At 44.7% G+C, this 12,879-nt stretch overlaps 3 gene segments (V, D, J or C); all 3 read left to right on the top strand.

Moving 5' to 3' along the window:
• Positions 1–6: 6 nt before the first annotated feature.
• Positions 7–1,133, top strand: LOC121100925. The segment is given in 2 exon segments: positions 7–58; positions 252–1,133. Coding segments are annotated over 2 exon segments (552 nt in total).
• A 4,797-nt stretch (positions 1,134–5,930) lies between these two features.
• LOC103680428 lies at positions 5,931–6,677 on the top strand. The segment is given in 2 exon segments: positions 5,931–6,063; positions 6,226–6,677. Coding segments are annotated over 2 exon segments (429 nt in total).
• A 1,212-nt stretch (positions 6,678–7,889) lies between these two features.
• On the top strand, positions 7,890–9,630 carry LOC103680427. The segment is given in 2 exon segments: positions 7,890–8,044; positions 8,352–9,630. Coding segments are annotated over 2 exon segments (468 nt in total).
• The last annotated feature ends 3,249 nt before the right edge of the window (positions 9,631–12,879 follow it).

Below are 12,879 nucleotides of genomic sequence, written 5' to 3'. Positions count from 1 at the left end.
GGAAACATGAAGAGAGGCTGGAGAGCTCTGCTGGGGCTTCTATGGGTGCAGGTTTGCTGTGAGTGGGGCCGTTCCTCATGGGTACTCAGGTGGGGTCCACAGCCCACAGTGGTGGGGAGGGGGAGCTGAGAGAGAACTCCTAGAAGGTCCTACATCAAGGGGGTTTCTTTGGATATATTACAGGTTTGAAAATGGCACTGGTGACTCCCCAGTCATATCACTTGTATGTTTGTTCTTCTCTTTCCACGCAGGGGTGAGAGGGCTGGAGGTGGAGCAGAGCCCTTCAACCCTGAGCCTCCAGGAGGGAGCCCGCGCTGCTCTGAAGTGCAATTTTTCCCAACCTGTGAACAGTGTGCAGTGGTTCCGACAGAACCCCGGGGGTGGCAGCCTCACCCGGCTGATTTACGTGGCTTCGGGCACGAAGCAGAGCGGAAGGCTCAACTGCACACTGAACACGAGGGAACGGTCCAGCACCCTCCACATCGCAGGCTCACAGCTGGAAGACGCAGCCTCCTACCTGTGCGCCTTGGAGACACAGTGCTGCCTGCTGATCCGGGGCCTGCACACCAACTGCAGCTGCGCCTACGCCCCGGCCCCTCCCTGGGGCATCTGCACCCACAGCAGCCTTGGCTCCTTTTCAAATTTTCAGATCTTTGTTACAGCACCTTTTCCCTCCAAAATGAGACCCATCAGGGTTGTCATTTCACTTTCCCTTGTTGCCCTTTTTCTTCCCAGAAAGCCCTGCCTGTAAAAATCTCTACCATGGACACTTTGGAGCAAGTGATAGAGATGCCCCTATCTACTGCCCTGGGAAAGCAGACCGCCTGGCAGCTAGCATATAAATTATATGTAAATTACTCAAATGGAAAAGACTCGAAAAAAATAGAGATCATCAAGAAAAGAAAGAGATGACTAAATTTTTTAGTTACCTATAGATGGTTCTACTATCAAAGGATAGTAATGAGAATATGTGTAATGTTTTTTCCAGTCTGTATTCATCTTTTTCCTCTTGGAAATAAAAATATAACGAAATAATTTTAGGGGCGCCTGGGTGGCTCAGTCATTAAGCTTCTTTCTTCAGCTCAGGGCGTGATCCCGGCATTCTGGGATCGAGCCCCACATCGGGCTCCTCTCCTGGGAGCCTGCTTCTTCCTATCCCACTCCCCCTGCTTATGTTCCCTCTCTCGCTGGCTGTCTCTCTCTGTCAAATAAATAAATAAAATCTTTTAAAAACATGATTTTATTGAGGGTCAAGCACTCTAATTATTCAATTACATATACTTTTTATTTCAGCAAGGTAATACCCTGTAAATAGTACTTCCATTTCATGCAAGAATAAGTCAGGATTTTAGAGCATAAGTGCCTTAGATGAGCTCATATTATTCCAAAGTTAGTGACTCTAGGGGGACATGAGAGCTTATCCTCTGAGCACCTGAGGAAGAAGACACTTAGAATGACAAAATCTTAAGGATTTCTATTGCTCAGTTTATACAATACGTACATATCACTGCCAGAAGTGTCCGTTTAAGTCATTTCTAAATAGCACCTTGTGGGGAAGAGCTCATGGAAATTTTCGCTCTGTTCCATGAAAATCCATTGCCCTTCCTTGCATTTTGAGTGAATCTATGACTCATGAATATGTAACATCATTCCTAGTTTGGGAAAGGGAGCAGAGAGCTTCCAGGATTACCCTAAATGATCCCCATCTCTGTTGTATCCAGAAACAAAGACTTCTGACCCCAAACCCAAAGTTGAAACTTGCATGTGTAAGGATTCCAGCACACAGGGAATCCCAGCCTGCTCTGGTTGTTATGTTGATGAAAGGGCATTGACAGGAAAGATGGGGTCCCTGAAAATTCAGATGGAGGTAAAGGGGCACACTCCCAAAGCTGGGAGCAGAGCCAGCTTCTTGAACATGGGACCTGGGCAGTTACACAGCCCCCCGCTCTCCCAAGGAAGCCTGCCCTTGGTTTAATGTTGCGCCCTTGCTGTCTTGAAATTCATAGTAATTTTATCTTTGTCCTTGTCCTTTATAAGTGAGTCCCGTGAGGGGAGGAGCAAGTGCCTGAGCAGAGAGATGCATGGGGCAGCAGGACACAGGCAGGAGCGCACGCAGGTTCTGGGTCTGGGTCATGGCAGACAGCATGTGCGCTGAGCAGCAGGCAGGGCCACCTAGGGTCTGTGCCTGCTTTGGACTAGCTGGGGCTTCGACGTCAGCAAAGGGTGTAGTAAATATTGTCAGGAAATTACTACAGAAGCAAAGTGTTTACATGGACATTTCAATAAAGCTGTTTGGCAGTTTCTTACACTATTTTAACTAAACATACTCTTACAGTCTGATCCAGCAGTGGCTTCCTGAGTATTTACCCAAAGGGGTTGAAAACTTATGTCCACACACACTTGTACACAGGTGATTTATAGCAGTTTTATTCGTAATTGCCAAACTTGGAGTTAGCAGCATATCCCTCAATAAGTGAATGAATAAATAAATGATGGTCCATCCAAAATGGAATATGATTTGGTGCTAAAAAGAAACGATGTATGAGGCCATGAAGAGATAGGGGAAGTTGTATGCATTTTACTAAGTGAAAACAGCCCATCTACATAGGGTCTGATTCAGATCCTATGACATTCTGGAAAAGGCAAAACTCTGGAAGGAGTAAAACATTGTGGTTGCCAACGGTTGAGCGGAGCAGGAGGGATGAAGAGCACGGAGCACGGTCAGGGCAGTGAGCCCACATCTCCAACACGACAGCGGTGGACACGTACTTACATTCGTTCACACCCACAGAATGTACAACACAGGCGTGAACCCCAGGAGACCTGCGGGCTTTGGGCAACCCGACGTGGCAGCATAGGCTCCTTCACCGTGGAAGGTGTCCGGGGGGGTTGACAATAGCAGAGGCGATACCTGTGTGGGGGCACGAGGTGCACCGGAAGCCTCAGTACGTCTGCCTCAGTTTTATTAGAACCTGGATGAGATGGTTGAAAAGAAGAAAGTCTTTCAAAAATTAAATTCAGAGACATGAAACTAATATGTATGAAGAGTTAAAGCATTTTAGAAAAATGGCTCCCCTAGAAACATTACCTGATGACACCTTTTCCTGGTTTTTGTATAAAGATCCCAGATTTTCATTTGAAATGATCTCACAAATTGTATAGATATCTGTGGTTGGAAATTTTGAAACTCCAAAGTAAGGTTTCAAGGAGAAAGCCAGAACCCAGAAAGAAATTAGTCTGTTTTATCTTTTATTTTATTTTATTTATATTTATTTTTAAAAGATTTTATTTATTTATTTCCAGAGAGAGAGAGCAGGAGTACAAGCAGGGGAGCAGCAGGCAGAGGGAGAAGAAGACTCCCCACTGAGCAAGGAGCCAATGCAGGACTCGATCCCAGGACCCTGGGATCATGACCTGAGGAAAGGCAGACGCTTAGCTCACTGAGCCACCCCGGCATCCCTATTGTTTCATTTTTTGTCTACAAGCAACTCACTTTATTTTTTTCACTTTTTTGTTATTTTATTTTATTCATTTTTATTTTATTATGATCCATTAGTCACCATACAGTACATCATTAGTTTTTGATGTAGTGTTCCACGATTCATTGTTTGCGTATAACACCCAGTGCTCCTTGCAGTATGTGCCTTCCTTAATACTCATCACTGGGCTAGCCCATTACCCCACCCCCTCCCCTTGAAACCCTCATAAGTAGAAAATATTCTATGAAAAAATCAGGGAGCTGGGAATTTTGTCCAATGGATGGCCTCATCTTTGCAACAGGTAATACATGGAAGAGCATTATTCATATGAATGGTCACATTCAGTCCCCTACATTCAGTTCTGAGTGTCACGCCTCAAAAGTGCAAACATTGGCCTAAGTATCTATCTTGGAGAAGAGGGGAATTTGCCCAGAGAAGAGTCTGAGAATTCTTATTTAATAAGGAATGGGTGAGAGAAAGGAAATTTCCCCGAATCAAGACGTTTTCCTTTCATAAAAACAAATTCATATATTCACATATGTTTATATATTGAGGTGATGTTCTTCACCATAGCTGCCTTTAAATCTTTCAGGGTGGGAGAGGTGGAAGGAAGGTAAGTTTATTCTTTGTCATTTCGGAGGATCCATGAGTAGGAATCACAGGACAGGGGCTTCCACTTTTGGAAATGAGGTCGTCTTCCTTCCCAGAAACCTTTTCTCCTGATAGTTCTTTAGGGCCAGGTTCCTGCTGGTACCATTCCTGGAACACATGCAACATTTATCCTTCCCTGGATTCATTCTCACAGAGGTCATCAGAAATTTCCAGAAATTAATGTGAATGAGAAAGAGGTTTTGTCAGAGAGAGATAATTCTGGAAACTCAAGGACTGGAGAACTTTATCAATGAGCATCAGGGAAAGAACACTGCAGTGGCGTTTAGGAGAAATCTGATGGAGTATGGAACATGAAGCAGTGTTGCCAGGAAGTGGGAAGCGTGACAGGGTAGATGGTAACACTGAAGAGGAAATCGTCCTGGGGCTACGAGTCAGTAATTGCACTGGAGGACATGTTGTCCATTTTGATTGGAGAAAATGTAATCACTGCAAGTTTAAAGCTACATACGATTATATTTTCTGAGTTTGCATCTTGAGGTTTTCTCATCAGTAGAATTTCTACTCTTTCTTTCAATACTCTGCATTATATAAGACACAGAGGATTCAAATAGATTTCTTTTTTTTTTTTTTAAGATTTTTTATTTATTTATTCGACAGCGATAGAGACAGCCAGCGAGAGAGGGAACACAAGCAGGGGCAGTGGGAGAGGAAGAAGCAGGCTCATAGCAGAGGAGCCTGATGTGGGGCTCGATCCCATAACGCCGGGATCACACCCTGAGCCGAAGGCAGACGCTTAACCGCTGTGCCACCCAGGCGCCCCTCAAATAGATTTCTTAAATCATGTCAGATTTCTCTATGAAAATTATTCAAACCTTGGGTCAAAAAGTTTCCTGTAGTTGACATAGTAATAACTGATGGAAGTTACTCCCCTGCTCCCTTATCTTTGAGATTTGGACTTTTACTTTTGTTACAGTCATCTTAATTGAGGGAAGATGAAACATTTTTTAAAGAAGATTTTACTTATTTATTTGACAGAGACAGCCAGCGAGAGAGGGAACACAAGCAGGGGGAGTGGGAGAGAAAGAAGCAGGCTCCTAACTGAGGAGCCTGATGTGGGACTCGATCCCAGAACACCGGGATCACGCCCTGAGCCGAAGGCAGATGCTTAACGACTGTGCCACCCAGGCGCCCCAAGATGAAACATTTTGACTGTTGGTACAGACACCTCTCTGGAAATCACAAGGTCATGAGCAAGACCAAGCTGGAAGAGCAGAGTCTGAGCAAAGAGCCATTTGAAATATCAAATGATGCTCTCTCTCTTACTCTAATCCTTGGCTCCCATGTTCCTTTAGAAATAGTTTATCTCCATAACAGACAATTGAGGATGGTAGATTTGGCAGAAAGGGAAGGTTTTCTATTTTCTTTGTTGAAGGAGTAAATCTTGATTCCTTCCTGATGTCAGACACGTGCAGCAGGCCCATCACGGAATAAACAGCAATAGCATCTACCTCTTTCCAGCTTACTATCAGTGACTCAGTGGTGCGCAGAGGTACAAATCTTGATCTCCACATTCTCGCTGTGCACTCCATCCCTGATCTAACATATAATTTGCTTGACTGATTGCCGCCTTGTTGCAGGTGAGCCCCTCGGAGGCACAGGCCAGGAGAAGAGCATTTCCCCGGTGAGATCAGTAGCGCTGTGACCACAGACGGAAGTGCGCCTGCGCCGACGCAGAACACGTGGAGGGCTCGTTTTCGTGCATCTGGTGCACTAGACTGTGGCAGGAGCAGGGCCTTTTTCTCATTGGCTGGGGGACCATGTGGGAAAGTCCTCTGTGAGAGGAAGGGGACGGCCTGACAAAAGCAGGAGATGAGCTGGCTGGAGGCTGCAGTTCTGAAGCTGGTCTAACGGGGAGGAGCCATGAGGACATCCAGGGGAGCTTTAATCGTGTTCTTGTGGCTGCAGCTGAGCTGTGAGTTGACAAGTATGGGACACGGAGGATATCAGTGCACAGTCTTCAGAAGTCAAGGCTGGCTTTACTCAGGTTTCCTCCTGTTAGTGTAGAAAAGAGCATTCAGACGGGTAAGAACCTGGAATCTCTTCTTCTCCTCTCTGACCTTTTCTTTCTGCACAGGGTTCAGCCGAGGAGAGACTGTGGAGCAGCGGCCTTCTACCCTGAGTGTGCGGCAGGGACGCAGCTCTGTCATCAACTGCAGCTATTCAGACAGTCGTTCAGACTACTTCCCTTGGTATAAGCAAGAGCTTGGAAAAGGTCCCCGGCTCCTTATAGACATTCGTTCAACTATGACCACAAAAGAAGACCAAAGGCTCACTGTCTTACTGAATAAGACGGCCAGACATCTGTCCCTGCACATCGCAGACACGCAGCCTGAAGACTCAGCTGTGTACTTCTGCGCGGCAAGCACACACTGCTCCCCAGACACCTGCTGCCTGCACTCCAACCTGCCACCGGGCAGCCCCCTGGCCTTTGACACAGACCTTCCAGGATAGCGTTTGTCCTTTGCTTGTCTGCAAGTGGAAGCTAATATGTTAGGCATTAAAAGCACATGATATGTTTAGGATGGAGATGACGCATTCCTAATTCACATAAAATAGTCACCTTATGTTGGAGTCAACAGAACAGGGAGAACATAAGATAATAATCACAGATTCAGGTGCCTGAGTAGCTCAGTGTGTTAAGCATCCAACTCTTGTTTTATGTTTTTGTTTTTGTTTTTTAAGATTATATTATTTATTTGGAAGAGAGAGAGAGAGAACAAGCAAGGGAAGCATCAGAGAGAGAGGGAGAAGCAGGCTCCCCGCCAAAGAAGGAGACTGACGTGCTGCTCCATCCCAGGACCCTGGGATCATGAATTGACATGAAGGCAGATGCTTAACAGACTGAGATACCCAGGGCCCCCAACTCTTGGTTTTGGTTGAAGTTTTGATCTCAGAGTCATGAGATCAAGTCCTGCATCAGGCTGCAATTTCAGCGAGGAGTCCACTTTCCCTCTCCCTCTCCCATTGCCTCACCCCTCGCTTTCTCCTCTCCCTCTCTAAAATAAATAAGTAAATCTTAAAAAAAAAAAAGAATCTGAGATCATTCTGTGGGATTCAACTTCATTTATGACGTTTTTTCTGTCTAGAATTCATATATTCCACCATTGAACAATTCTGATTTTCCGGAATATTTGACTATTAAAATTATTGAGTACACAATAGTGTGACTTTTCTTCTGAAAGCCTTCGTTAAAAAGATAAGTATTCCTTATAATTGGTATTATTTTAGGACCCAGTAAATACCGTATACCAATTAAAGGCCATTTGTTCATTTCTGTTTAATTTAACAATTATTTAGGGAGTGCTTAAAAAAATGACAGTCACAGTTCTAAATATTGGGGCACAGTACTAAAAACGAAGAATCACTCAGCAATGTCCTGACTTCCTATTACTTTTTCCATGTTCAACCCCAACCCATTTCTGGCAGTCGGTGGGTTACAGGCTGGCCCACATGGCACATGAGAATATGAAGCACTGTAGTAAGATGCTTAGAAGATTATTATCCTCCCACCTACAGAAACGCCCTGCGATGCTGTGTTAAAGACCTTCCATATCAGGTAGTGTCTCAAGAACAAAATAGACCTGAGAGGGCAGGATTGCTGTTCAGAATTCCAGGGGCACCTGAAGAGTGACATGTGCCTCATGAAGTCAGGGATGAAACACATGGTGACTTGGGGAGGACTCTGACCAACACGCACGCACTTCAGTCCCCGTCCAACAGGGGGCGCAGCTTCCCATCACAACCACATTTCCTGTGTGAAATGTGGGCTTGCACTGTTCATTTCTCTGTCAATCCAAAGCTTCTTCATGGTAAGAAAGAAGAACATTATTTAGGTGACACTGCAGAGATGAAGTGTTCTCCAGGTTTCGTGACCGTGGTACTTTTAATGCTTGGTAAGTAAAATGCCTCTTAAAACTTGGATTCTTTCTTCCATTGTGTCAGAAAACTTTTTTTAAAAGATTTTATTTATTTATTTGACAGAGAGACAGCCAGATAGAAAGGGAACACAAGTAGGGGGAGTGGGAGAGGAAGGAGGAGCCCGACGCGGGGCTCGATCCCAGGACTCTGGGATCACGCCCTGAGCCGAAAGCAGACGCTTAACTACTGAACCACCCACGCGCCCCTGTCAGAAAACTTTTGACTATAATTTTATTCAAGAGTTTTATGCCCAGGTGACACAGGTCTCTTCTTTTTCCTCAGGACAAACCCATGGAGACTCAGTGACCCAGACAGAAGGCCAACTGACTCTCTCAGAAAAGGCTTCCCTGACTATAAACTGTACTTTTTCAACGACATGGTCCCCCACTCTTTTCTGGTATGTCCAGTATCCGGGAGAAGGTCTACAGCTCCTCCTGAAAGCCGTGAAGGAGAAAGAGAAGGGAATCAACAAAGGATTTGAAGCCACCTATGACAAAGATTCCAAATCCTTCCACCTGGAGAAAGGCTCAGTGCAAGCGTCAGATTCCGCTGTGTACTACTGTGCCATGAATGACACAGTGACGGGGACTGCAGGGGGAGCTGAGCGCAAACTCTGAGCGGAGCAGGGGCCTGGATGCTGAGCGTCTCTGACTGAGCCACTCTGGTTCCAGCTCAGTCTGTTGTTGTCTGTCCCCCAGCGTCTGCTTGATACAAAATCATAGAGATGCCGAGAGTATAGGAACCAGAAGTGTCATCCCCACCCCAGCTGTTCCTTAGTGACACTGAGGACAGTTTGATGCCAAGAGTCCCTCAGCCAGGGAGTTGTTAATTTCCAGGTAAAATCACATGGTCTCTTGCTCATCCTGGCAGTGAACGTCCAGCCCCGCAAGTTGTTCAGGGTATCCTGGTGGGTTTTGCTGTGTCTGTGACACTACTAGAGACACACGGTGTGTCTGAGAAGGTGGCCTCTGCCCAGTGTCTTCCTGACAGAGTGTGGCAGGAGAGGTGATGGCAGAACTTCAGCCTCAAACCAGGTTTTAGTAGAGAAAGAAAGGAGAAGAACACATGTACCCGAACAAGGAAAAGAGAAGCCAGGGAACTCAGTCCTGGCTTGTTTTCTAGTAAATCAGGTGGTAAACACAGGCTGATATTCAACTGAAGAAGTAGAGGCAGAAACAGAATGGAGGAAGTGGGTCATGGTTAGCCAGTTAAATAGATCAATTGGCTTTCTGACAGTAGGAACTCAAGGAGATCCTTCTCAGAGCCTAGGAAATATGGTGAGAGAAAATGCTGTTGCACTGATGTTTCCTAACAATATAAATAGATAGGTGACACTGGGGGGGAGATCCTATAGATTTCTCTAATTCTTGTTTTGCAAGCTGTCACAGAGCCACAAATCATGGGATTGGGAGAATGTATGGGGGTAAGTGAAGTTGTACGAAGAATAATAGAAAAGCAGTTGTCTGTATTGCAGTGCAAGACTTTGCCAAAAAGGTTGCAATCTTCTTTATTTTTTAAAATAGTTTTAAGGTCTTATCTGTTTACTTTAGAAAGAGAGTGAGAGACAGCCAGATGATGTATGGGGGGGATTTGGGGGGTGCGGGAGGTGGGGAGAAAATCTCAAGCAGACTCCTCATTGAGTGGGGAGCCTGACATGGGGCTTGATCTCAGGATTCTGAGATCATGACCTGAGCCAAATGCAAGAGTCAGTTGCTTAACCAACTGAGCCGCCCAGGTGCCTGGTGATCTTCTTTAATTATTATCCACTTCAGTAGATTTTATGAATGAGCCGTGATTAGAATATTAATACATTTCCTTATATATTAGTGTATATTCTTGGTTTAAATCAATTTTTTATTGGTTTAAAATATAATCTTTTTTGAGACCTCTATCAATATAAATACATGTCAGAATGTACTTGAAACAATTCAAAAATTTATATAATAAGAATTTTTCTCTGACATTTGGATAAAATGGTAGACTAGGGTTACCGCTAGCTCAGAAGGTAGAGCTGCAATTCTGGATCTCGTGGTTGTAAGTTCGAGCCCCATGTTGGGTGTTGAGACTACTTAAAAATAAAATCTTAAAAAAAAACCCATGCTAGATTAATAATGCATGTTTACCTCTTGATTTTTATAAAACTCTATTTAAAAAGATAGTAAAGATATCTGAAAGGGCAGAAAGCCGCAAACAGAGAGAGAAACAGGAAAGAAGTTCCTAGCAGGCAGTGACACCAACCAATTTTAGAAAATGAGCTGTATATGGAGAGGGGCAAACTTGCATGAAAGACTAGAGAAGGGGAAACCCGGGGCTGGTGTGGAAGCACCTCGGTGTGGGCTGTGCCCTCGGGAAAGGGTCAGGGAAAAGAAGCACCGCATAGTTTGGATAATTGAGGAAGATTGTGTTGCCCACGTTGGGTGTGTGTGTTTGTGTGTGTGTGTGTGTGTGTGTGTGTGTGTGTGTGTGTGTGTGTGTGTGTTGAAGGTATTGAGGTGGAGGGAATAAATTATGTGGGCCACGTGAGAAAATGTCTAAGTCACAGAACAACCGTGTACTCCTCGGCCCTTTATAAGAAGCAATGATCACTTCTAAACCCAACACTGCAAGCTGGTCTTTGAGGAATTGAGAGGAGCACACAAATAATTTCCCCTCATCTCGTGTATTACTAAGCTTTTAATTTTTGCTCATCAGTTCAACATTCCTTTACTTAAAGAAGTTTTTCCCTTCCTCCCTCTAACCCCTGGCAACCACTGATCTTTTTACTGTTTCCATAGTTTTACCTTTTTCAGAATGTCCTATAGTGGGTATCAAACAGAATACAGCCTTTTCAGATTGGCTTCAAGAAATAGGAAGATCCGTAGGAGAAGGAAGGGAAGAATGAACGGGGGGTAAACAGAAGGGGGAATGAACCATGAGAGGCTGTGGACTCTGGGAAACAAACTGAGGGCTTCAGAGGGGAGGGGGGTGGGGGATTGGGGTGGGCCAGTGATGGGTAGTAAGGAGGGCACATATTGGATGGTGCACTGGGTGTTATATGCAAGTAATGAATCATGGAAGATTGCATCAAGAACTGGGGATGTACTGTATGGTGACTAATATAACAAAATAAAATTATTACAAAAAAAGAAATATGCATGTAAGTTTCCTCCACGTCTGTCCATGGCTTGATAGCTCATTTCTTTTTAGCACTGAATAAGATTCGCTTGTCTGGCTGTACCATAGTTTACTTACCCTTTCTTCTACCGAAGGACATCTTGGTTGCTCTCATGTTTTGGCAATCATGAATTAAGCTGCTATAAACATTTGTGTGCACGTTTTCGTGTAGCAGAAGTTTCCAGCCATTTGGGTAAACACTAAAGATTGTCATCGCTAGATCATTTGGTAGGAGTCTGTGTAGTTGTGTAAGAAACTGCTAGTCTTGTGTTCCGATGCGGTGTTACCATTGTGCATTCCCGTCAGCCACAAATGAGGTTTCCTGTTGCCAGACAGCCTTCTGGTGTTAAAATAAAAACCAAACAGAGCAGCCTTGAAAATTCCCTGGGCAAAGATCACTTCCAAATCAGTTTAGTCCTACAAATAAAGCTTGATTTAGTTTATTTTGTCAGACCAACTTGACCTGCATCGTTTTGGCTGTGCCTTTGGAAATCCTAAGCGAATCTTGAACTGTTTCCCAACTTTGATGTGAGGCACCCACTGAGCCATCTCTGATATCAGTTACAGCAACACTGGTATTATAACCAGTCACTGTGAAGAAGATACGCTCTGGTCTCCTCACTATACAAACTGCTTTCTGACAATATACCCCTGAGCCTCATCCCATGTTTTGGTTTGAGTGCTTCCACTTCATGAACTGTCTTTTCAGATGTGCACATGACACTTGTACTAAATAGCACTTTGGTGAAATGCATTGGATTGACCTGGACTATTTCTGAGTTTTTGACACCAGCATTTGGTGGTGTTAGTGTTTTGGATTTTGGCCATTCTAATGGGTAAGACCTGTGGTGTCTATTTTTTTTTAAATTTATTTAGTATCGTGTAAAGAACACTTACCATGAGATATTTTTTCTGTTCCATGAAAATCCATTGCTATTCCTTGCATTTTGAATGAATCTATTACTCACGATTTTGTAACATCATTCCCAGTTTGGGAAAGGAAGCAAAAAGCTTCCAGGATTACCCTAAACATCCCCATCTCTGTTGTAACCAGAGACAAAGACCGCGGACCCCAAACCCTAAGTTGAAACTTGCATATGGAATGATTACAGCACACACTGAATTCCAGCCTGCTGTTTTTTATGTTGATGAAAGGGCATTGATAGGAAGGCCTGTGCCCTGAAAATTCAGATGGAGGTAAACGGGCAGACTCCCAAAGCTGGGAGCAGCCAGCTTCTTGAACAGGGGACCTGGGCAGTTACACAGCCCCCCGCTCTCCCAAGGAAGCCTGCCCTTGGCTTAATGCTGGGCCCTCGCTGTCTTGAAATTCATAGTAATTTAATCTTTGTCCTTGTCCTTTCTAAGTGAGTCCCGTGAGTGGGAGGAGCAAGGGCCTGAGCAAAGAGACACATGGGGCAGCAGGACACAGGCAGGAGTGCTCGCAGGCTCGGGGTCTGTGTCACGGCAGGTGGTGTGTGCGCTGAGCAGCGGGCAGGGCCACCTGGGGTCTGTGCCTGCTTTGGGCTAACTGGGGTTTCGACGTCAGCAAAGGGTGCAGTAAATATTGTTGGGAAATTACCACAAAAGGAAAGTGTTTCTGTGGATGTTTCAATAAAGCTGTTTGGCAGTTTCTTATACAACTAAACACAGTCTTACA

The sequence above is a fragment of the Ursus maritimus genome, unplaced genomic scaffold (genome assembly GCF_017311325.1).
Source record: "Ursus maritimus isolate PB19 unplaced genomic scaffold, ASM1731132v1 scaffold_50, whole genome shotgun sequence".
Taxonomy (NCBI): domain Eukaryota; kingdom Metazoa; phylum Chordata; class Mammalia; order Carnivora; family Ursidae; genus Ursus; species Ursus maritimus.
Note: the sequence above shows the minus strand (reverse complement) of the source record. Positions and strands in the feature narration are given on the sequence as shown.